This window comes from Bombus pascuorum, chromosome 8 (assembly GCF_905332965.1).
Source record: "Bombus pascuorum chromosome 8, iyBomPasc1.1, whole genome shotgun sequence".
In the NCBI taxonomy this organism is placed as follows: Eukaryota; Metazoa; Arthropoda; class Insecta; order Hymenoptera; family Apidae; genus Bombus; species Bombus pascuorum.
Window position 1 is genome coordinate 9,801,433 of NC_083495.1, and position 25,623 is coordinate 9,827,055.

At 33.8% G+C, this 25,623-nt stretch overlaps 1 protein-coding gene across 5 annotated transcripts in view; it reads left to right on the plus strand.

The window, feature by feature from the left end:
- Positions 1–25,623, plus strand: part of LOC132909768 (EGFR adapter protein-like) — a 288,420-nt gene that overhangs the window by 146,891 nt on the left and 115,906 nt on the right. For 3 of the 5 annotated variants that reach the window (XM_060964811.1, XM_060964813.1, XM_060964809.1), the window contains exon 3: positions 8,793–8,867. In XM_060964811.1, the coding sequence (XP_060820794.1) occupies positions 8,793–8,867 (75 nt within the window). The remainder of the gene's footprint in view (positions 1–8,792; positions 8,868–25,623) is intronic. The other 2 variants (XM_060964810.1, XM_060964814.1) reach the window with 1 other exon arrangement.

The window sequence follows — 25,623 nt, forward strand, 5'->3', positions numbered from 1 at the left end:
TTTTCGATTATGTTTAAATCGGGGGAGCATGCAGGCCAGTCCAAAACTGCAATATTTTCTGTTGAAAAATATTCTTTCACAACCTTAGCGGTGTGAACTGCAGCATTATCTTGCTGAAAAATAAAATCTTGTCTCGCAATATGTGTTGCGTACTTTGCAATTTGATTTTGTATCAAATTACGATAGGTTATAGCATTCATCTTGCTGCGAATTGATATTAAATCAGTCTTTCCGTTATACCCAATACCTGCCCAAAGCATAATGCTACCTCCACCCATTTGACGCCGTATTTGTGACAATTTTTTTTTTCTTACATCATGATAGTAAAAATTGAATCCATCTGGGCCATCTAAATTAAATCTTTTTTCATCTGTAAATATAACTTTCCTCCACTTCTTGTTCCACCGTATATGTTCTTTTGCAAAATATAATCGATGCTCCTTGTGAATCTGCTTTAGAGCTGGTCTTCGTTTTAATTTCATCCGCTTTATGTGCGCGGATTGTTGTAGTACACGTCTGACATTCCGAGGATTAGTTTTTACGCCAACTTTTTCTGCAATTTCACGTGACGTGAGAAGCGAATTTGACGCGGCACGTAAAATTGCACGTTTTTCACGAGTACTAATCGCGGAAGGTCTCCCACTGCTTTTTTTTGTTCCATAATTATTTACATCTTTCAGTAAATTATAAATGACTTTCCGACTTCTACTGAGAACTTTTGCAATTTTAGAAATAGTAAAGTTTTCTTTCTTTAATTTCAAAACTGTTTGAATCTCTTCACTATTTAGCTGTTTTCCACGTCCCATTGTTTGAATCGAAATTTGTAAGGTTTCTAATGAAATTCTTCTACTTTTCACTACGTCTACACCACTCAGAATACACAGAAATACTAAGGAATGGAAACAAAATGCTTGGTGTGCTATCATTTCGCCGACCGGATTTCACAATCATTGTTGATAAATACAAGAGGAATAGCGAAGATACAGTTTCAAGCTCATATACCTTATTACTACAAGGTACTGTTTATATGCCATTCGTCAAACTTGGGAAATTCGGACTCTATCTATGAGAAATTAATGATAGCACACATGTGCTATCTTTTTGTCGAAGGGTGTACATCGTACTTTTTAAATCACAATCATAATTTTTAAATTATTTTGTAAACGATAGCACGTGCTTTCTAATGTCGTTGTTCATAAATTATTCCTACATTTTTATGTCTGTTTTGTACATATACAGGGTGTCCCAGGGTTTAACAGTCAAATTTTAGACAAAATACTCTATGGGTATAATCAGACAGAATATGTTGCATAAGTATGAGCCATTTAAAATTTTATTGGCAATTACTCAAAATACGAAATACTCTATTGAATTTTATATATACGTGGATAATTTTGAGAAACAAAAAGAACATAAAAATATGTATATATGTCTATAAAATTGATGTTAAATAAAAAAGTCCTACCCTTCATAAACAGTATACAAATATATCTGTCTTGTATTTCAAAGAATAATTTTATTATAAAAAGCAGTTGATGAATGTCGAAGTTTGATTAACAAAAGTAAATTCCTGTTCGAATGAAAATTTCATCTAACCGGTATTAAATTATTAAATCTGAAGTTGAGCTTTTTGTCTAGAAGATTAGGAATTTCACAGCACATGCTAAAAATATCCAACGAGTTCGATTAACAACTTAGTTAAAGATATATATCATTCAAACAAATAGAAATAAACTTGCACCGATAGTATAATACGAGTTATGTGATATTGAAATATAGAGAATAAGATGTGTTAAAGGAAATGAAAATAATGATTTTACGGAACAGTAAAGTTTTGTGCAATAAATTTATACGTCGCAATAGAACGTCAGTGGGGACCTGTACACGCTTGAATATGTCGCCTGTTCGATGTAGGTATAAAATAGTCGACGACGACTGCGAATAAAAGAGTAGATATAAAAATGAACGCAGACACTTTAAGGAAAAGAATTGGTATAGGTTCAGCTCACGTAATAAGACGAGCGTCGTTCAGTTTCACGGCGCATTTTCCGTTATCATCGTACGATGAAACGTTTATACACCTTCCAAGGTGGAAAAGCGACAGTTCTCGTTCAGAAAATCTCTTTTCACCTACGATGAATTCGTCGTGCTACAAATAAAAAGATTCCTTATTTCACCTTTACATTGTTCGTATTTCAAACGAAACTCCATTATTTGAATATTAAATTTTTTAAAAAATACTTCAATGCATTAGAATTATATATGTTTAGTAGACCATTAAGAGTCATTATTGAAAAGTATTTGAATTAATATGGTTGTTATAATGAATACAATTGCTTTGTCGTATTCGTGATATTTCTCAATTTTTAACGAATAAACTTTGTAACTAAACAACTTTGCCTACAAGATAAAATTTACTGTGATTAAGTAAAAAAAGGGTTATTATATAAGATATTTCAGAGAATTAAAAACTACGCAAAACTCCTTAAATTGGATTATTATCCTAGTACATATTGCTTATCATCGAAATATTATATGAACAAAAATTGAAATTGTCAGACTATTACAGGTTATTTGGTTAATTAATAGCTTCGCCGCGCCGTTCGTTAAAAAATGCGCATGAAGAACTCATGGCAAGATATAATGCTGCTAATAATTGCTACTCGCACAGCTCGCTCTCAGAAACCTGTTAATGGTTCTAAAAAAACCTGACGAACGCAAAAGAAGCATAAGAGTTCAAATCGGTACTCTCGTTCTCATCAGGCATATTCACCCTTCGTTTTTCATGCTCGGAAGCCTCGAGTGCTCTCCTTGCTCCAGTCTCGCGATCATGAGGGGATGGTACTTGATATGCACCCCATATGATACGTGGATCGCATTTGCAGAAACGATCCCCCGGCTGATAAATTCATAAATTCGTGAACAGTCGCCGCGGTAAGACAAGAAACGATTCTCCGTGATGCAACCTAAAGGAAACCCTCTTCTATTACCCTCAGTGTCTGTCGATACTTTGAGTCACGTCACGTCATGAGTCACTGATAATCACGTTCGTCATAACCATTCCCTTTATTACTCGTGACAGATTTGATGGGCGACATTATCTCTAGTACAACCGAGCATTGTTCAATGGTTCAGATGCCAATATAGGAACAATGTAGTTTGTCAGAGGGTAAATGGATTTAAGAGATCGTGCCCATGTTAGAGGGTTGCAACTGAATATTTCAAAAATCGAGGTGGCGTTAATTTGTACGACATTTATATCTATTTCGTCTGAATTTTATTATGATTTCAATTTAAAGAGCTTTTAAAAATGATTATGTATATAGTAGTTATTTAAGTGATCGTTATAGCTAGTCATTGTTGTAAGAGGGTATTTGACGTAAAATATTTTGGTGTTTTATATAATTTATACTTACAGATCTTTGGTTTAAAAAATCGAAACTAAACTTTCTTGTAAATATAATTTACGTTTGTTGAGCCTTATGAGAAATTAAATCATAAATTAATTGCCACACGATATTATAAGGAGTTAATTTACAAATCGAAGAATTTTGTTAAGCATTAGTTTCCTTTTAATACATCGTAGTATAGTCAGCTATATATTCCATGTTATGTGAAAGCAGTTGTTTCGATATTCAACAATTTACATTACATGGTCTCTTTTAAAATATGCTGATGAATTAATTTTAAAACCTGAAAATTTATCGAACATTTTTCATAATGTTACTGTTCCTAATCTGGCATTATCGTAGAAAGCTAATTTCTCTATGTACTTGAAAGATCTGAGCCTTACTGCAAAACGAGAAAGAGCAGATCTGCAGACGACAAACCAATTAATTCCCAATTCCGTCTCGTTCAAGAGGCTAGTTCAGGTATGCTTCCGTGTCCTCGAATCTGAACACGTGCAATCATTTCCTGTATAGGCGATTCCGAAAATAAATGACGTAAATCAAGTTGACAAATAAAAATTGAGAACAATTGGAAATATGGAAAAATATTGTTTCAATGAAATTAATGAGGTATTTTATCATCTAACAAAAAAAGAAAAAAACAGAGAAAAAGAAATAATAATAGAAGGGAAGATAGCAGTTAAACAAATAACAAGTGTTAATACAAGAAACGGTGGATGTATTCTCTTTCTAAATGTCTATAATAACAATTGGAATAAATAAAGCGATTATATATTTGTTACTATATATTCTGTGTTACAATTTTTATATCGTACAGTACATATTAATAAACAGATTCTTTTTATTAAAAATAAAATTTTTAAGACTACGTCCGCACAGTTTAATAAAATTGTACAGTATGCATTTTTCTATAAAACAAATAAAATTATTACAATGCAAGCAATAGATTCAAGATCTATGAAATGAAAATAACCATTGCCAGCGTTATCGAGGGAAATTTATTTTTATTATACTTGAAATCCTAAGAAACATAAATTATGAGAAGGAGAAGGTAGGATCAAGTAATTTAAATAATAATCAACAAACTTCTCCAAATTGTTGTTATATTTCCAAAAATGTCTTACATAAAGGATCCTTTATACTTCAAACATACGTGTTACAAATTTGCGGCTAACTACACAACAAAATTAAATGTTGCATATTTTAATGCAAACTAAACTGACTAACTTCCACACGTAATACTTCCATCATTAACGTACATTTAAATCGACAGGCTGTTATCGAAAAGAAAGAAACGTAGTTTAAAAGATCGACGCACAATAACTGAAATAAACGACAATGGTCCAGGTAAATCGGATGAGTGTCAATTTATGCAGAGTCGGATGAGCAATGACAGATGCAGGGGCATTTCCAAGAAAGGAAGAGGAGAAGAAGCGGCAAGTAAAGGAATACAAAAATAAAAGAAAAAGAAAAGGGTAACCGTGTTGTGCACGGTGGGTGGCTGGCGTAACAGGGAGACACAGGGAGATTGAAACAGGAAGAAAATGTTAGGTGATCACGCCAAGAGCCCATTCGGAGTTGTACCCGATGCGCTTAATGGTTGTACACACCGAGTAGGAGTTATCCCGCGCTTTTTACCCTTTCGTCCATCCCCGTCCCTACATCACCCTTTTATCCATCCCTTTTCCTCAAACGCTCTCGCATCTTTATCCTTTTGATTTGTCTCCTGCGCTGACTGTCTCAACTTCTGTCTCTTTTCCTATTTTCTGTATCTTTCTCCTTTCGCGACTTTCCTCGTCTCTTTCTCTCTTTCGCAACTTGGTTTTTCGCACTTTCCCTCCTTTTTCCACAGCTCCGTTGCTACTCATTCTCTCGCACGCCTGATTCCTTCCATCCTTTCTCTTTTTCCTCTGTCCGTTACTTTCACCGCTTCTCTGTATCTGTCTCGCTCCGCGTCCTCCTGTCAGCGCGACTCACTCAGCAACTTTTTAATCACCCCCGCCGAACAAAGGTGGCCGAACCAACGGGTGTCCTGGAATAAACGTCGCGTGATATCTTCGTTTGCATGGCGTATCAGGGTGCCTGCATCAGCGGCACGCTTTGATATGCCTCGATTCGCGCGGTCATTCAGAATTGCGGGGAAAACATGGACGAAATTCTAGGTCACTGGATCCGAGTTAGGGTTAATCCATATGGCAAACGGTTTATTTCTTAAGAAAAGGAAATAAGCGAAGCCCCTTTTTTTGTAGATATTTTACATTTAATTCTTTATAGAATTATCCGTTTTTAATTTTTGATTCGCAATGTGAAATTTGTTAAATTAGTTTTTAAGATTTACGAAAGATTTGAAAAGAATGTAGAAGGTTTGACCAGCGCTTAGTTCAATCATCACGTTTGACAAGTATTTTATTTTTATGTTCAGTCTAAGTGTTTAAAAATATCGTAGTATGAAAAAGAAATGTGAAAGTGATCTAGAAAAACGTGACATACCTAGTGTACGCCAAAGGGGAATATGTGAAATATTACAGACGACGTTTATTATTGAAAAATTTTTTGTCAGCTTTTCTCTTAATGGTAAAACCGTAGGGGTTTATGACATGGTTATTACACACTGCATATTAGACATTTTTGAGAAATCTTCGATTTATACTTCGTATACATGATCGACGAAGCCAGATGTTAGAGGCGTGGAAATTATTTTATGACTGTAGAAAATAAACGTTCATGCATACGAACGGCTGGATTCTGGTGTCTATACTTTTAGAAGCGGCAGATGCGTTATAGACTCTTGACATGGCGTACGAATAGTTCCTAAATACGAGCATTCCCTCTTGAGTCTAATCTTTCGATTGAATTCCTAAATATCAAGATGGTTTCGGTTTCAGAATTACTCAAATAAGAATAAGCTGTCGATTCATTTATATTATTACTGCCTGTTTCTTCTAATTCTTCATAAAGTGGCAATGCGATAAATTCATAATGAAATACGAAAAAATATCAACAGACTCATAGCAGTGAAACATAAGTAACTCAAGTGACATTCTGAAGAACATTTTATGAAACTTATACATGTTAGCTATCATACGAATGATAAACATCGGTAATAATCCAATATATCTAAACAATTAATACTACGTATAAAATGTTGCGTTCTTATATCGTGGAATGTATATGTATTGATCTTATGATAGACCACGATAACATTTTTAATTTATACTTGCGTCATGTCTTTGTTATCATCAGATTGTTTTAGTTGTACGAGACATCCTATAAGAAATTTACATCTCACAAGAGAAAAACATCTTAAAATTAAATATTTCATCCCCTTTACACTGTGTCTCGCGTTACCGTAATGAGTGGAAGTGATATTAAAATTTAAAAGAACCAGTGGGGTTACACGTAATAATTGCTGCGTCTGGAATCATCACGGAGCAAGGTTTTTTAAATTATCCCTATATGGAATGATCTCTGCTCTCTCATTCGTCAGTAGATAATGTCGTGACAGTAGAAAGGAAAGGAGAAAAAGACTTCGTAGGTCACCCCGTATAAATAGAGTGCACTGGCGTCCTTTATCGAAAACCACCCCTTGCTTTACAGTAATTATACCGACGTTCCCCCTTTCCTACTCAAGCCACGTCTATCCATCTCAGTGGATTTTTAAGACAATGAGCCGTGTCTTCAGCGGGAAATAGGGAACATTCTTTCGTTGTCAGTGCCATTTTCAATCGTGCCACTCGCTTTGCCAGCTTTCTAATTTCGAAATTAGCGGAAGCCTCAAGCTACTAGGGCATCCGCTGTCTCTGATCCGGCAACACAGGATGTTCGAACCTTCATCCTTGTTGCAAACAGGTTGAATATTTTTCAGTGAAACAGAAGAACCTGTTCTTAATTAGCAATGTAAACTGGAGTAACTTTTTATCACCTTTGTGTAATTGCTTACGGTGTAATTTGTAGTCGTCTTGCTAAACTCACAGGTCACAAACTCGTAAGGTAATGTTCCTAACGTGAAAGCGAATTTTTTCCTCCAGTTTAAAAGACTTTCGAATTTTAAAACATTTCTCATGGTATTTACATTGTATGTAGGTATTTATAGAATTTGTATGACGTTTCTGTATAGTTTCAATCTTGCGTCAGTTAAATATTTTGTTGTATGAAATAAATAAGGTCGATGTTTCTTTGCATAACATGCCTAAAAGAAAAACTACGCACTATATAAATATGATTTATGTATAAGAAATCCAATATTTTGTTATTGTTTATTGAGCCTATTTTCCTTGTTCCTAAGTTCAATAAATTCTTCTTTAACAAGTGTCAGATGCCTTTGAAGTTTAACTGTAACTTTTCGAGACTCTGTATAAATCTTGCCAATAATACCAAACAAGGTCAAACTTAGAATACTTATATATAATACAAATTCCCTTCCAGTAAGATGTTCCTTAGAAGTAACGAGAAATTGACATTTTCGTAAAAGAAGCAATGTCTCAATTTTATAAGATTAACACTAAGAAATTTTCTTGCCAGAATCTCACAAAACCCCAATATAAGAGAAAAATTGGAATTGGTTGTAAGTAACGATTAAAAGATCCAAGGTTCTTTCTAGACGCATTATAAATAAATAATAACAAATGATGATCAATTATTTTTCGCAACAAAATGCAGAGGACATCCAGCTCGAAGCTAGAAATAAAACATCTCAAATTATTTAAAAGATACCAATCAATATCTTCCATAGAATATAATGATAAATAATATCACTATAGTATACAAGAAAATTAAGGTAATTTCGTCGTTGATGACGAAAACTAGTAAAACAGAAGTAATTAAGTAATAAGAGAAGTGAATAAGTTACATTATATGTAACTTATAATTACAACGACTATTTTAGATTATAACAAAATATATCTATTTCTACATATACTAATACGTGATAAATTCTCAATTTACAAATTTTTTATAAATTCTTAAAGAATGTTGAATACGTTGCGTCTCATGATTATAAGACTAAATTATATTACCCTCAAATTCAATTCTTGTAAAGAACACGACAAAACCGAACAGTTAAACTTACAAAAGCTATTGTTGCAATTTCGTTTTATGTTCTAAAAGTTCATTTGCAAGTTCCAAAGTTATGAAATAGAAAAATAATTTTTCTATCGAATATAATAGAAGAAGAAGATTGTTTTTCGATACGATTTGAAATATGGCATACGTCGTTCCTTAGCACATTGATATATAAACATATGTAACAGGATATGTAAAAGTTGCAAATTTTTGAGCGGTCCTATCGTTATGAGATGCAGTGTACTAATAAGTGAGCATATAGTGTGCAATCCAATTGCAATATTTTTCAATCTCTATATGAAAACGTTTGTTTCTTTTCAGTATAGTGATCGGTCCACGCCCGTTCTCCTGATAGTGTCGCTCGCGGGTATTAAAGTATGCAGTCCAGATGGAAAAGTGAGTATAAACAATGCACATAGACACGATTTCACTAGTAAGAAAATAGAAAAAATGAAAACAAGAGCAAATATAGAAGATTGAATGTAGAACACCGTCGAATATAGAAAAAGAAAGACAGATAGAGAGAAAGGCTTTCGCGTTTGCACTGTGGAAGAAAAAAAGAAATTAACACTGTCTGTCTTTTCGTGCGTTGCCAAAGTGCGACCCACAAAGAAACTCGGCCAGCGTATTCTGAAAACGATGTTCACCGATGAACATGTATCCAGGTAGACTCGAGTGACGCTCTTTTGCGATAGCTTTTAGTTCACAGACTATTTCGGTGCGGATACTTTGTACCTCTGACGAATATCTCGCTGTGAGAATGTCGTGCGGAACATTAAAAGCCGTGTCTTTTACAAAATGAAGTTCATCAAACAACTTTTGCGGATGCAAGATCAGAAGCGATTTCTTGCCTCGTATCTTGTACAAGAACGTTCCCATGACAGTCTTTGAAAGTTTTTGCTTTCTAAATAACTCCCTGTAGTTAGAGTCTTCCTTTTTAAATACGAATTACAGAGTATGATGTACGATTCGGTTTGCTCAGTTAAATACACAGGAAAGGTAACTGCGATTAAATATTTAAATTTTATTTTAAGATACCCATTGTTTAGTAAATTCTCATGATAATCCGAGGATACATCACTGTTCATAAGCATCCGGTCACTTCACAGTGGTAATATTTAAATTCAATTAAAATTAATGATAAATTAACAATTAGAAGCTGAAATCGCCATTTTCTCTATGAAATGACAAGACTGTAAATTTGAATTATCTATTAGAAGATGTAGCACTAATATATCTTATGATTTACTATGTATTATATATATATTTCTTTTTATTTAAGTATTATTGCTTGCATTAATCCCTGATTTCTATCGGTTTAAAAAAGTTTGTTTAATTTGGCTTATAATTCAGAAATGAAGAAATTTACGAACTTCACTTTTATTACTGCTTGTTGGATTTTACGAATTGATTTAATCGTGTTATAATATTCTGTTGTTTGTGGCTACGGCCATCATTACAGTCCAATGTAATTGAGCTATGTAATATGTATTTTTTAATAGATTACAATACAAAATTCTTTAAATTTTTTAAGTGTATATATGAAACACCATTGAAGGTGATGAATACAAGTGGAAATAAAAGTGCATTAGATGCTTCAAATTTTCTCAACATTAAATATAAATATATTGCAATAGAGTGTATCATGGTTATAAAACATTATGTTTGGACGTGAATATACCTATCAATATCATTTTTAAACAAATGAACAGATAATATAATTTTTCAGACACCTGATATCTATATGTACTTATGCATGTGCTCACTATATAAAATGAAAAACAAAAAAACATAATCATTTTATATTTTATCGTGAAAGCAATTAATAATGCTCTATCGTTTCAAGTTATTTGACAAGTAATTGCTCGTTAAAACAATTTCAACGTGAATATTGCGTAGAATATACATTCACAAATACACAGCAACGAAGGCAATCAAGCAATCAAATGTAACGGAAATCCAAACGAACCACAATTTTGTAGAATTTGTCCCGACGAGGATGCAATAATCCTTTTTGGATGACATCAAAGATAAATCTCGCTCAAAGTTTACACAATTGAGCGTAATTAATGATTGAACCATTATAAATGCCTCGTTATTATGAACTTATTAATTATCAAATATTATGGTACATGCAACACGCAAAAATATGAAATACAAAGAGAACTGTAGCAGACTCACGGTTACTGCGATATAATGTAAGAATACATCAGCGATATTTACGTTCGCTCCATGCAAAGGTAACGAATTTTCCAACGCAAAATGACTCCATCTCAAAATGATGCATTTACTGAAATGGGATGAAATAGAAATGAAATTTGCTGGGTAATAAATTCTATTTTCGGCCACTGTCGATTCTGTATTGTCAGAACGATGGACATTTTGAGATGGAGAATTAGTTACCTTTGCATAGACAGACTAAACGTAAGCATCGCTGATGTATCCCTACATTATGTCGCAATAACCGTGAGTCCGCTACTGTTCCCATCGTATTTCGTATTTTTGTCGTCACTTTTTTAATAAAGGTTTAAACGACCTATGTTTATATAATATTTTTTTCTTATTTAAATATACTAACAATGCTTGGTCGTCAGAATCTGGGTTACCTTGTATAAAACGCTGAATTTCTGCAATGGCTGATTAAATTAAAAAACCCATCATGTTGGCATTCCTTCGTTTTTGTTATTGAATTTACAACGACAAAGATACATACTTGTGCATGAATAATAACGCTTTTCATTATTCGTGAAAGAAAAACAAGATTATTGAAATGTCAAATATATAACGTAGAAATTTCGTGTTATAATAATCTGTGAAATCGTAATACAAATTTAAAGATTTAGAATGTAAGTTCAGATCATATGTATAATTATAAAATTAACAAGAATCCTCGATATATAAAACGTGTAAAAAAAATTGTTCAAATTTATTGTTTCTTTCATAGTTTATCATTTTTCTGGTAGTAGATATATTTATGTGAATTTGATTTGATGAAATATAGCCGCCGATATCGCTGGCAATTAATTAGCCCGCCTTCGTTAGACCTTTTCATCGGCCTTGCACCGATCGATAACGCGAACGTTATATTTCCACGATATATCGGCAGATGGTTTAATTTCATTCGACGTTATTCCTTGTTTAAATACGGTCTGCAAAAACGAGTCTACGAGCGTAATGTAAATATTCTTATTTATCATTTGACATCACGTTGAAATAGCCACGATTGTATATCTCATTATGTTCGTAGCGTACGTGTATCGTTGTAACGTTAAACCTACGATTAATAATACGCCACCCAGTTATTTGATATTATGAATTTATGAATATTCACCAACTTAATTAATCGCATGCACACGTGCGATGATATATATAATGATACATATAATTGTAGATGATACCTAACATAATGATTCATCAGATGCTCGCTGCTGGAAACTAAACGATGGATAACGAAAATTTATGTTTAAGTCAAATATTGAAAATTTTAATCTTCTATTAAATAATTAGGAACAATATTTTGTTATTATTGTGTTTTAAAAGTGGCGGTTAATTTAGGAAATAATTTGGAAAAATTAAAAAATTAATAATTTTGAAATATATTTTTATACGTGTAATATGAATGAATTTTGTTTAAAAGGAAGTTTTAAGTTCTAACGTAAAGGATTAAAATAACCGCTTTTACGAAGCTGTGTGTCCACCAAATAAAAGTTATCTATTTTTGGTATACGTTCGGTTCAAGGATGGCCCGTGTTACGTACATTGAGACAATATTTTCGATTCCGTCGTCCTCGAATGAAAATTGCGAAAGATACGGTTGCTAGGGTTCCCCAGAGATTTCAAAGTGGCGGCGTGATTGGCAGCGCGAATGAATCCACCGGGCGGAGACTAATGTGGCTTAGCTCTTTTCTATATCACTGTCATTCTGATTGATAATCCTTGTTTCTCTCTCGGCTGTCCGTTGTTCTTTTTCTGTTTCTGTTTTTCCTCGTGGCCCCCGAACTTCTGACTTTCCAGACCGCCCAGTCTGTAGCCTCCCATGATGCGGCGGAACACGAAAGTTTTAAGAAGTTTTTTCGTGTCACCCGTCGAAGAGAAAATTCCGAGGAAAGAAAAAGGAACATGCCCGGAAGGCCTATTTTCATAGTTGCAAGGGCGGTCCGATGAAAATTTTATTCCATTCGCTTTGCCCGCCCATTTCTTCCGACCATCTCTAATCGACGTTTCGTGCTACGTAAAATTTAATGCGTTTCTACCCTTATCGATTATTGAGTTAGGTACATTGAAATAGTCATTGCTGTTCTTCCCAAAGAGTTATCGTCGATGGTAGCACAATTTTATTATTATTACAAGTTGATGAATATTGATTTTCATTGTATCGAGAGAAAGATACGACAAAGTAATATTCTTTCTTCTTCGAGCGATTCACGTTCAATCATTTCAAAAACAGACATCCAGGAAATGAGAAAGTTTCTTTCCCAACGCTGTATCGTGCTTGGTAGGTGACATTTCATCATTGAGTGATTCAATTTCCTTCGATGTCCGGGGTGATAACTTTTCTAATATAAGTGAATGGGAGTTGTTTTTTTTTTCCTTTCTAAGAAGCCAGCCTTTCCTTCTGTCACTCTATGCCACCTGTTACGCAACTTACGTGACACGAAACTCAGCAGGAAATCGTGCGTGTCACTCTCATAAAGGTTCTTCCCAACCCTAAATGGGGTTTGCGGTTCTCAGTCATGCAGCACCAAATTCGTTTCCCCCATTGATCTCTCTGATTTCCTACATTTACGTTAAATCAAAGATTGAAAACTGATAAATCAAAGCTTTCCTTTATTAGATTTCTCGAAGAAGGTTATTTAGAAACAAAGAATTTATCTAAATAATAAGAAATAGTTTAAAAGCTAATAATTTTCAAATATATTTTTATATGCGTAATGCGAACATTGATAATCGACTATGCTTGAAAGAATATTTTAGTTCAATTGTAATACATGTATATACGTATATTATCAAAAAGTATAGTTACAGCTTATCTCGAAAAATGACAAGAATGTCGATATATTTTACACATATAAAATTTGTCGATGATTGATATGTTTCGATATGAGAAATAATATATATATATACCTATATTTTGAAAATGTAAGAAGTGATATTTTTATCTTCATTTAATGCATCTCTTTAATGCTTGTATGATTTTTTAATAATATAACTATCAATGTTACCAAAAAATTATAATTATAATTGGAGCGAAGTTTGAGTCACTTCTTATGCTTTTTCTATTCGACAACCAGAATAATTAAACCTCTTGTTATTGTCAGTATTTTAATTCGCAAAGTATATACGTACATCAGTAAGCAACCATAAAATTATTTCAATATTTACATCTTATTTTAAACACCACAAAAATGTTCACTGCAATGTAAATATAAAAACAAGACTGATTAATGACAGCACAAAAATTATACAAATATCATCATATTGCGTGAAATAGTTTAGATGAACTCTCTTAAAGACAACTTGAAATCTTATAGATGATAAGACCATATTTGTGTCTTTTAAAACGATGTCGAATTTTTATAAACATTTAATGTTATTAGTTACAAGTCTTCAACGTTCGTATATTAAACGATTTAACGGTTTTTGCAATTCCAGATGGAACGATTTAAAAGTTCGTCAAATTCGACTTGAAATGTAGCTACTCTAAGATTTGATTATTATACGTTGCCTCCCACAACAAGAAAGCAGTATTAACTTTGTTTAACGTTTTCTTTTTCCCGTGGATGGTAGATGTTCTTTCATAAAGTATAAGCTTAAAAACATCACAAGCCACGAAGAAGTTGGGTCGTCTGTAGTCGCGGATGGGAAGTCCGGATTTCCCTCGGAAGCTTTCCTCTCCCGGGACCAAAGGAAGTTCCAAGGACAGCAGCGTGCTCGTCCAGGGACGTATCAAGGCTGGAGGCAAAGGGGAGACACATAATCTCTCGTTCCATCTTTTACGTAGGATGGCTTCTTGTAATGGTTACAAGTTTTGAGCAATGTACGTTACTCATCTTCATTCAGGAGCTCGGTTAGAGCCTTTTCTTTGTACGTTTCCGCTCCAAGACGAAAAGAATGTTCCACAATTCATCTCGCGAATATAAAAGTTTTTGAAGAATATGAGGTCTTTACTTAAGAACTGAAAAAAGAAGAATCGACGATAAAATTGAAAAGGGCGAAAAATTTACGAGACACGGGTACCTACCTCTAAAAATTATGAAGTTCTGCTGAAGAGAAGTTCACAGATGCTTAATAGAAAAGTATGAAGTTTGTAAATGCTTATTGCGAGATTGTAGTTATTTATAACTGAAAGTGGAAATGAATATCTGCTACTTTATGTAATAAATTACATTACGCTATAAGAACAACTGAAAATTGAAATTAAACAAATGAGAATATGATTAACTAAATTTATACTTTAATTTTCGTATTGCAGCATTATATCACTGTTATATAAATTATATAAATTATATTACGCTATAAGAACAACTGAAAATTGAATCGAGACCATAAGAGATGTGTATTATTTCTCGTACGAAGATTGAAATTAGACAAATGAAAATATGATTAACTAAATTTACACTTTAATTTACATATTGTAGCATTACGTCACTGTTAAATAATCTTAAAATGAAGCAAAAGATACATAAGTTATCTATTGTAAGTTACTTAAATATCGTACGAGTGTATTCTCTCTGCATATTATATAATTAACAAAGAGCTAATAGTTTTGAAACCACAACAAACTTGATATTTAACTAATTATATTAATTACGTGTTCGTTGCTGTAGTTGCTTGTATATTTAGAAATTTAATACCGCAATTATGAAATAGTTTATCAATTAAATTAGTGATAAATCTGCAAAATATAGGCTTTCGTATCAGGAAATATGTAAACAAAAATAATTTCTGGGATAAAAAAAGGGAAATTATATCTATCAAATTTGGTCATAATATAAACTTCGTTATATATTTTATTTATTCAAAATAATTATATAAATTTCTGAAAATAAAGTGTATTTAAAATCAACCTACAGAATTATCTATAATCAAACTGCTATCAAATAGTCGAGATCATTGATTGATGTCTTGCAGTTAAAATTGTTAAACTTTACATTATATATTGTGACTACAAAGAATATTTCTCATTTATATTTACCATTGTATATTATAGTATTTACATACTAATTAACTATGAAAGCCCAAATATCAAATTTCCTACTATTTCATAGTACTTTCATACGACTACAAAGAAAATGAAACGTGAAAGCAGACAAGGAAATGCTTCTTTGGAAAATAAGAATATGTGCAAATACTTTTTGTAGCCACTGTAAATAACAATTTGATGCCTTACAAGTTATGACAAAAATCTTTATGCATAATTTCAATACTACAATACTCGCTTCATCTAAGTTCGATAATATCCGACGACAATTGCTACTATCTTTTCCATATCTTTTGCAGTTATCACTCTATGTATGATATTCAGTAAATAATTATCCGGTCGTCAACATTATCAATTTTCTTACAATTCTACTGTAATATATGCAGAAAAGCAAGCTTCGGAAACTCAGTCATCGTCGTGATATACTCGCGATGTTTCACATATATATATATATATTACTAAAGATCCTACGAATATAAATATTTTCCAGTATCGCATTCGCAGTCTTTTAATGGTGTCTGAGGTAGTATCCCCACGGTGGAAGTATGAAGAGGAAAAGTTTATCGAAACGCGTACGTATTATTGCATAATCGTTATTTCCATAATGGCGTGAAGTCTTGAGAAGAGAAGAATGTTCTTTGCCTACAGCAAGAGTTTCGTTCTTACACAACTGGCAGACGAAAGCACTCTCGGATGCCCCTGTTTGCATGTAAAACTTTTTAACAGATTGTCTGTAAACAGTCTGCATTTCATACTCTCCAGAGAAAAGAATACGAAAGGAAAGGACTATCCGCGTAGGGGCGCTTAAACTCCTCCATTTTATCCCCCCATCTGTTTGTTTCGTCGAACGTTTGCGAAAGTTTCGTCCTATTCGCGAGCCGATTTATCGATAGCATTTCGTCCTATAGCCACTTCCAGCCGATAGAAGTAAACGAAAGAATATTTATATCTATTAGTCCTGCTGTCCAAACGTTCCTATAAATATTTCGAATATTTTAAGACGTAAATCCACCCTCTTTACCTGAGTTATTTTCCCTTCGCGTCCCTTTATCGAAAAAACTGAAAATCTACTTTTGATTTGATATCGTACACGAAACTTGATATTCCATCGGTATCTTGGTCGATAACTTTTTACCTCTGACAATATTTTCTCTATGACAGTACGATAGAATGGGAAATAAAATGATTCTCCGCTTTTCCAGTTCTATTGTCCTTCGGCTAAAAAGCGTGACGCAACCGAAGTTGCAGGTGTACGTGCATTATAACATTCCACATTGCTGGAACAGGAATTCGAAAGCTGTGAATTTTACACGAAATAATTATACGCGATATTTTGTCGAAATGCAACGTTAAGTGGATTTTCGGTGTTATAAGTCCGGGCCCGATAAGTTTAATCTGAACAAACGGAGGAATTGCAGTGAATTTCGTCGCTTGAGGCTTCGTATCGCGATTATGCATACCGCGAAGCAAAAATTTTCCCGCGGTATAATTTTTCCCTGCAATACCGCCGTTTGATTATTCTGAAAGTCCGAAGTTTTGAAGAACGTTAGCGGACATCGTTGTGAATGAGAATCTCTAAAAGAAGGATAGCAGAGAAGAGGAGGAAAATGATGATGAACAGACTCTGAGTCACTAAGTAGTTTTAAAAATATTTCTCTGATGTCCTGTTCAAGGGGAAGTTTCTCAATCAGATTTATACGACTAAACGTGATCGATGAAACGTTCAACAAAGATGACCTTGTAGTTTTTGTCCATTGATAGATATAGTTGTATTACTATGAAGAATTGCATATCAATTTATAATACGATTAATCCTACGCTGTAGACTTTATGATTTAAAATTGTTACAGCATCAACTTCTTTCTTCTCGTGAATCTTCTTCTTCGTCTTCTTCGTGTCATTTTCCTCTTTTTTTATTTCCAATTAAAAGCTAGTTACGAGAAATATCGCCGCAAAGACAATTATTTTAATTACTTTCACGAAAGCTTCCTTGCTTGATACGTTATCCTTTCCATTCATTCTGCATATAATGTTAGGTTGAAAATACATTGTTCGTTCTTGCTGAAAAAAATGTGACATAATTAAAGAATTCATTGGTATGTGCGATATTAAACTTTTGTTATATCATATTAGGCTCTTGTTTTGTAATAAATATTATCTCTTAACGTTATTTTTAAATTATCTAGAATTGATTAAATTGATGTTTTAAGATATATAAAAATAAAAAAACAAAATCAAAGTACATTTATCCGCTGAATCTACTCAAATACAATAAATTTCATTTGAAATGTTTTTTTTTTATAAAATCAATGAATAAAGAGCTATTACGGATTGTCGTATAATGCGATGTATATACATATACAGGGTGTCAGAAAATATGTGAGGGATATTTATAGGTCGAGACCAGACATCAAAACGATGAAAAAAGTACGTGTACAAAAATGTTGTTTGAGGCTTATTTCTAAAATTATGAAGCTATAGTGTTTTATGCTAATGTAATTAAATTACGTAGAAAACATAACGTCGATGTAACAAAAATAGATTGTATGAAAATTGTACAATAAAATTATTCGAAACGTTTAGGGAGAAAATTATTAAAATATTCAGAGATATTTACATTTCTTGTATGAACTAATTTTCATAATTTTGCTTTCATATGATATAATTAATCCTTTAGAAGACTAACTGAACATTCACATGCGTATTCGTGAACTTTTCTACACGTTTTAATTAACTTTCAACGATGATATAATATGATAAAGTTACGAAGCTCCATTTCATTTCAGCAAAACCAAGCTACTTTACATAATACACCATAAAACAAAGTTTAGTCTTTGATGTGTTGCCTTTATGGGATTGTCAACAGTATTGGGCACGGGAGTGAGTAAATGTAATTTCATCATGAATTCTGTTACATCGTTATTCAACGTAAATTAATAATTTTTTTAGATTCATCTCTAATTTATTCGTTTAAACAATTTCTTGCTATCTTTCGAATTATCTTGAGAAAAAATTCTTTTGAAATAAATTTAATTAATTAAATTCAAAAATTCGTTGGTTTCTTATTAAAATGTCTATCGCGTATTTATTAATTTACTAATATTTATTTTAACATGGAATTTGGAACCTATATCTTCGAATATAAATTAAACTATAATACAATTATTTTTGCGAACAACTAAAGAACCGAAATCTAAACAGATTGTCCAGATTCAAATTTTCTCTTTTCTAGATTTTATCTTTTCTATTTTCTTCGTATTCATTTCTTCCGTTAAATATTATTATAAATAGTTTATTCTGAATACTTTGTACATATCTCTACATTGAAATTTTCCATAATTCCACAATTAAAATTCTATAATTTTTCAGAAACATCCATAGTCTAGTGACAAGCGATATGTCTAACACAATTTTGCTCTATTTCATAGAAACTTCGTTCAATTGTTTCCTGCAAAAGTGCATAATGTTTAATAACATTTAATTTAAGCAAAAATGTGAGGAATGACGCGACTGTAAAGGTAGCATTAACAGTTCAAAAATTTCTGACAAATATATACAATCTGCATTGATTACCACATAGCTTTTAATCACAAATAACATCGGCGTATAAATTATAACGTATAAAAAAATAAAAATGTCTAAAAAAATTCATAAATATGTACGAAAATAAAATATCACGAACAAAGATACCCCACGTATTCGAATGCATTTTACATTAATGAAAAGTAAATGTACCAGATCTCCATTTATTACTTCATTCATATTAAACACTATATAAGACAGAAAATTTCCAGTTGCCGCAAGCATTAAATAATACATCGAGCATCTCTTAAGGTAATTTCTTAAAACAAAGAAACAGAAATGAAAACATTTTCGTCGCTATATGAACCAAATTGCAACTTAAGGTCAAGAGGTTTCATTGTCAGCGTTGTTTCATTGTAACGAGGATTACTGCAGCATAGGCAACAGAGTGAGGGCCTAACTTCTCTTCTTCATCAGGCAAGAACGGACGACGCGACGTTCTACTCGGAGTCTCCCGCGTGTTCCGTAATTATTTCACGTGGTCCCGACAGCAGCTTCAATTAATTGCGAGCCGAAACGAAAGGAGCGTGGCGCGGCGCTTTAATAATGCGACATTGTCCCTCTCGTTTCCTCTCCTTAGCCATTTGCTTTCTACGCCGTTGCCATCGCTCTTCTTCTCTCGGCGCGTATTATACGTACGCATTTCTCTGACGGACATCAGAGACGAACTTTCGAGCACCCTGCTACAGGGGCAAATGGAGTTAACGACCGCTAAAAAATAGACGCCGCACAGTCGAGCGAAATTTTTCTCTAACGAGACAACGAGCCGCTTTCAATTGAAATTTCCCCGCCTGCCCATTGATGATCAATTGTTGCTTTGATATTGTAATACGGTTTACTGAAATGTTTTCAACGCGCGATTGTCAAATGTAATTTTTCCGGATTAAAATCCATTCGGATGGTGTTCAAAAGTATCGGATAGGAAGATTTAAAGACGCAAAGCTTTGGAACATTCAGTGATTTACTCTAACCGAGAGGAAAATAGAGGGATTAAAGGATCGATCGAATTGCATTTTTAACTATTTTTCATCCAAGTGAATTTTATTTTATTGTATTTTATACGCTCTAGTTGGAAATCTATGTTTCATCAGTGTACGATTATTTAGTAGAGAACGTTTATAAAAATTTCTAGTTTTTCCAAAGCGATAAATATTTTTTTACATACACTGCTGCTCGAACGTATTCATGCTTAATTTTGATAAACCTGGAACAATTTTATCCCTTAATAATTATCCCCGTAAATGTGAAACGTAGAGTTTTGTTATATTTAAGGAGTTCTGTATCAAAATCGTAGGAAAATTACTTACAAAATTAGGATAGTATAATAGTAACAACGTAATTGTAAAATTAATTGCAGCCTATTTCGTTTGAAGTTTTCTTTCGTCGCATAGAAATACAGAAAATTCACAAAGATTTATAAAACTGTAAAAATATTTAGAAATCTTCTTCTCTGAATGAAACAATTTGCCTTCAGTTTCTATATTTACGTAATATATTTACAACTTCGGTATAAACCGAATTTAGTTACCTTGTTATTCAATAACCAGTAATCAAATATACAAATAGGTAACCTAATGACCGAGTTCTCTCTAACATTATTATATAACTAGTCGCTAAAACGTATCTATTTCTACAATAAAAATATAAAAAACATAACATGTTCGTACAATAACAATTGGCATCGAGCAAAGTGTAAGAAAACGCAAACGAAATGACAGAAAATTAAACATTCCTGTTCATTTATAACCATTAGAAACTAAGAAACTAGTTTCTAAAGAAAGAAGGAAGAGCTTCTTGAAACATTTATTTTTCCCTAAAAGCAATCAACGAAATGCATTGTTACCTACGTGCGAATTCATTGACACGAAGGAAACACTTGCAATCACGGTTAGAAACAGAACGTTGGATTAAAGAATACGACACGACGCGATGCGAGGGAATAGAAAGCGAAATCCGGGAAGCTGAGAAGCAGAACAAGATGAACGGACAATCCCTAAACCTTAGGCAGGATTTCGATGGATTTAAAGTGTCGGACGCGTGAGGAGGAGTTAACAATGCTCACCTGGTGCCAGCGATCTCGTCGCTCATCACGAAACATCAAGCGAGCTTACGCGATTAACTTGTTCATACTATTGCAAAAAGCTACACCTCGAGTTTGTAGATTTCTATATCCAGTACGTGGATTTTAGAAACAACAGCACCACATTTCCTCAGAGCTTTGTTCATTCTATTATACAGCTAAGTGTTGCATGGAAAATTTAGTTAATTGAACAGTTGCTAATTATGTTCAAGAATCTCCGTGTTTCCTTACGTCGTTTATATCGTGTTTACAACTTTGAGTAACTCACCCTCGTTATAACAGGATACTATGTGGAACAACTTGTACAAGTTCTTAATAATGAGTAAGCTGTTTAATCCTCGAACGATGGACGTCGTCGTACTCACACGCACGTCGGTTACAGGATCAAGTGTAACGCAACAGTGAGATTATTTTGAAATGTTTGAGAAGCTGTAATTTGTTTACTATATATAGGAAACTATTATGTATATCGTAAATGTTATAATTACTACAAAAGGAACTATCTTTTTGCATTTCTTGAAATTTGCCTTTTCTGATCGCTGCGATATCGAGCGCTGACTGCCAAGTGTACCTTTGTTTCCGAGATCGTACGAATTTTCTTACCGCTAATGAAGGGAAGGAGAGGGTAGCGAGACTTGGTTAAATAAAATTATGTAAATTATGGAACTTTCTACTAACAATAAGTTATTAATCACACAACTAAACTACGAGTGTATTTGTTTTCGATAGAAATGATCTTTTGCATTTTCGTGCACTGTACCTTCCAAAATATTAATTACAAGCTTGTTTAGTTATCTAAAACACTGATGTACGGTACGTGATACGTACCGTGATCTACGTGAATACTTATCTATAGTAATAATAATTACAGACAATATATCCTTCGAAAAAGTTAGAATTTTTTTGTAAGGGTCTCCTTTCTGTAGCATGTTCGGTGAATTTGGTGTTTGATGAAGTCATGTTGTGCTCTTTTCGTACTGCACTTGGGACAGGTGATTGAGATACGATTGACAGAGTTCCGTACATGTCAAATATATTTAATTCGTATATTTAATTAAATATAATGAATTATTAAATACAAAGAGTATATTTTCGCGACTAAATTATAAGGAAAAATATTTGCCTGTGTATCGGGAAACGTAAGTTTCGCTAGACTAATACACTTCAGTACTTGACATTTAGAAAATCGCTAGTGGAAGCGCAAAGTGGTCCGATAACGATGTGATATATTAACAATTTGGCAGAGAATGCGTCGCATCTCGGTACTGGCCAGCAATACCTTAATCGCGAATCGAGGGGAACCGTAGTGGCCTTTTTCGGGACTTTAGACGCCATAAACTAGCGTGACATAGTGTCGGAGACACCACTGACAAAGATACGACACCCAGGGGCTCGGGAAAGCTATAAGTGAGTGCTCAGCCGCAGGCATTCGCCGATTCTCTACGTTATCCCCATCCAGCTTTTCCTCGCAATTTCTACCTACCACTTTCCTTCTTCAACTTCTTCGTCTTCGTTCCCTTCCTCCGTGTGAAACTCTTCCACTCTTAACCCATCCTCGAAGAAGCTAGAAACCGATAGGGATCTTCGGACCATAACCCGCTCACTTCTCTGGTTATCCCTTGCGACTACCACCAGGAAAATCCTTCCTGACATAGAGCATGATTTTATGTGCTCTATCTAGAGACTCTCTCTCTCTCTCTTTCTCTCTCTCTCTCTTTCTCTCTCTCCCAATAATTCTATCTGTTCTTTTTCCCCTATGTGCCGTTTCGCCCGTATGGGAGTTATCTTTGACGTTATTGATTGGTTTACGTTTCCTGTTTTTTTCTCTTTTTTTTTTTTGTGCACGTCAGCTCTCAAGAATCGCGAGATTCGTACCTGTACTAAATTAGGAGCTGCCATGACGTGAACCAATCGAAAAGATATGAACCTGTTGGTATCGAATGTACGAAGAGTAATGGTGATCGTTGTAAATAACTTTCAATATTTTTTGCTGGCAATGTTACGCGATTTTGTAGAATGTAGATATGGCTCGGAGTTTGTAGTGTTGAGTTTTTTCAAAGTGCATAAGTTTCAGACGAATATTCCAAAAGTAATCGGTACGATATTTAACGAAATTTTTAAAGTAGGTAAAAGTAACAAGTCGCCACTGACATTATCAATCGGGATATTATCGGAAGAGCTTTACGCAAAGTTTCTGGCCACTCTTACGGAATATTCATTAGTAATTACTAAAAGTTATATCAATTGAAGCGAATTTTTATATGGAAAATTATTTTGAAATTTTCGAATATTGCGATAATAATTTTCTGTTATGCCTATTGTGCAAGTATAGAACAAATTTTCAATAATGTTAGTTCTAGAACAAAGATTTAAGAATTAGTAGCTTAATTTGCTAGAACATCAGGTTAATTTACAAATTCTTGCGTACTTTTTCGCGTTTGTAGGAAATACGTGATTCGTAAAAATCATTTGAATCGTCGTAATTTTATTGTTGTTGATAATACCAATAAAAAAAATACAAAGAATATCACTATAAAAATTTTTTTAATAAAGCACGATTTTATAAGTTTCAAGTAATTAGAAAAATGAAAGAACATACAGAAATTGATCTAAAATCGATTTCTAAAAATACCCCTTTAATTGCGAGAGAAGGTTGCAAAAATGTAAAAATTGCTAGCTACGATCTACAATTTACTCAGATTAGTCATTTTCAAAGCGACCTTTATAATATCGAATTTCCGAACAGAAAATGTGAGGTATATCAATAGTTCGTGTATTTCTCTATCACATACAAATTATGTTAAAATATAGGTAATACCTATACAAGATCTTTATATCTTCAGTTAACGAAGCAAATTAGTTGTTAAGATGCAATGTAAATCAGTATGTACGATACGGTATCTCAAATCTCGCAGTATATGATCTCGTTCATGTAATATACATGTACTTGCTCATTGACGACAATATACGCAAACGAGTGAGATAAATAAAGACTGACGAGCACTTTCTGCGAACGTATTACCCAGCGAGAGCGACGCGTAGGCATCGCCAGTGTAACGTCGCGTCGCTTCGTGTCGCGAAAAATCATATCAATGATGCAACGAATTAAGTGACGCGTATACGGTCGATAAATGTCATGTGTTATGCGAAAGGGGAAAGAATTTGTTCGTCCGAGTCTGGAAAGAACTGGCGAGCATTAGGGATTGAAGTAAACACGACAGGAGTGTGCATTAAGAGGTGATTGAGAGAAAAACGAAAGGGAAGGGAGTCTCGTACGAGGGGGTAAAAAGCGTGGATATACCGAGAGGGTAGATAAAGACGCAGGTATAGGTATAGATTCCACGTGCTGGTCGTCTTTCCGTTTACAAACGCAAGAACTTCTTAGAAGAGTGCCTGTCAAAGGGGTTGAACGGCTAAGGGGGTAAAGGAGCACGGTTGGATAGAAAGTAAGGGAAGCAGAGGCCATGGCACGAAGAATAGAGAACGAAAGAGAAAGTCCCAGGGGTTGAAAACCAAGATGAAATCGCAGTCGCTTAGCGAGAAGCCAAATTTTCCGCGTTCTTGAACCTCGAGTTCGATAATTCTTACGACACTTTGTGTGGGTTCCACCCTTTTAAGTCGACTTTAAGATTCCGTCCGCTAAAAAGTCACCCTTTTGATCTCGAGGTCAGTGGCTAAACGCTGTCTTCAGGCTTACGAATTCCTTCGTTTTCTCCACGTGTTTCTCTGATGATCGAATTCCTTAAACTGGTCCATTGGTGAAATCAATTGTGAAAGCTACATGTAAAATGTAATTTTTATTACTAACTCATATGGTATATCTGTATCGTTATCTTATCATCAGTATTTACGATAGCATCGTGATTTCAAGAAGCTGAAATGATAAATTTGTTATAACACTATACGAGAGACAACAGAATTTTTTAAACCGAAACTTTCTCCTTTGCTGTTCTTTTCTATGAGAAGTAACATTTTTTAAAGAGACAGGTAGAAAAATTATAATTGATCGAATTCTTGTAACGCGCGTTATTGCAGACGCATAATTTCAATAGCCAAACGAAGGAAACAAAACGCGAATAATTCTTCCGTAAGTTATCTTTCTATTATTTCCCGAGTTTTAATTGGGGGAGGGGTGCATAATCCCTGGCGCATCTCTGCCACTAATATTTTGAAGTTAGTCGGACGTGTACCACCCCCGCGTACATCTCTCCCCTTGAATGCTACCCTTCGTGTTCTCTCGGTCTCTCCAGTTCACGAACTCTAGAGAACGCATCGATCCAACGAATTAG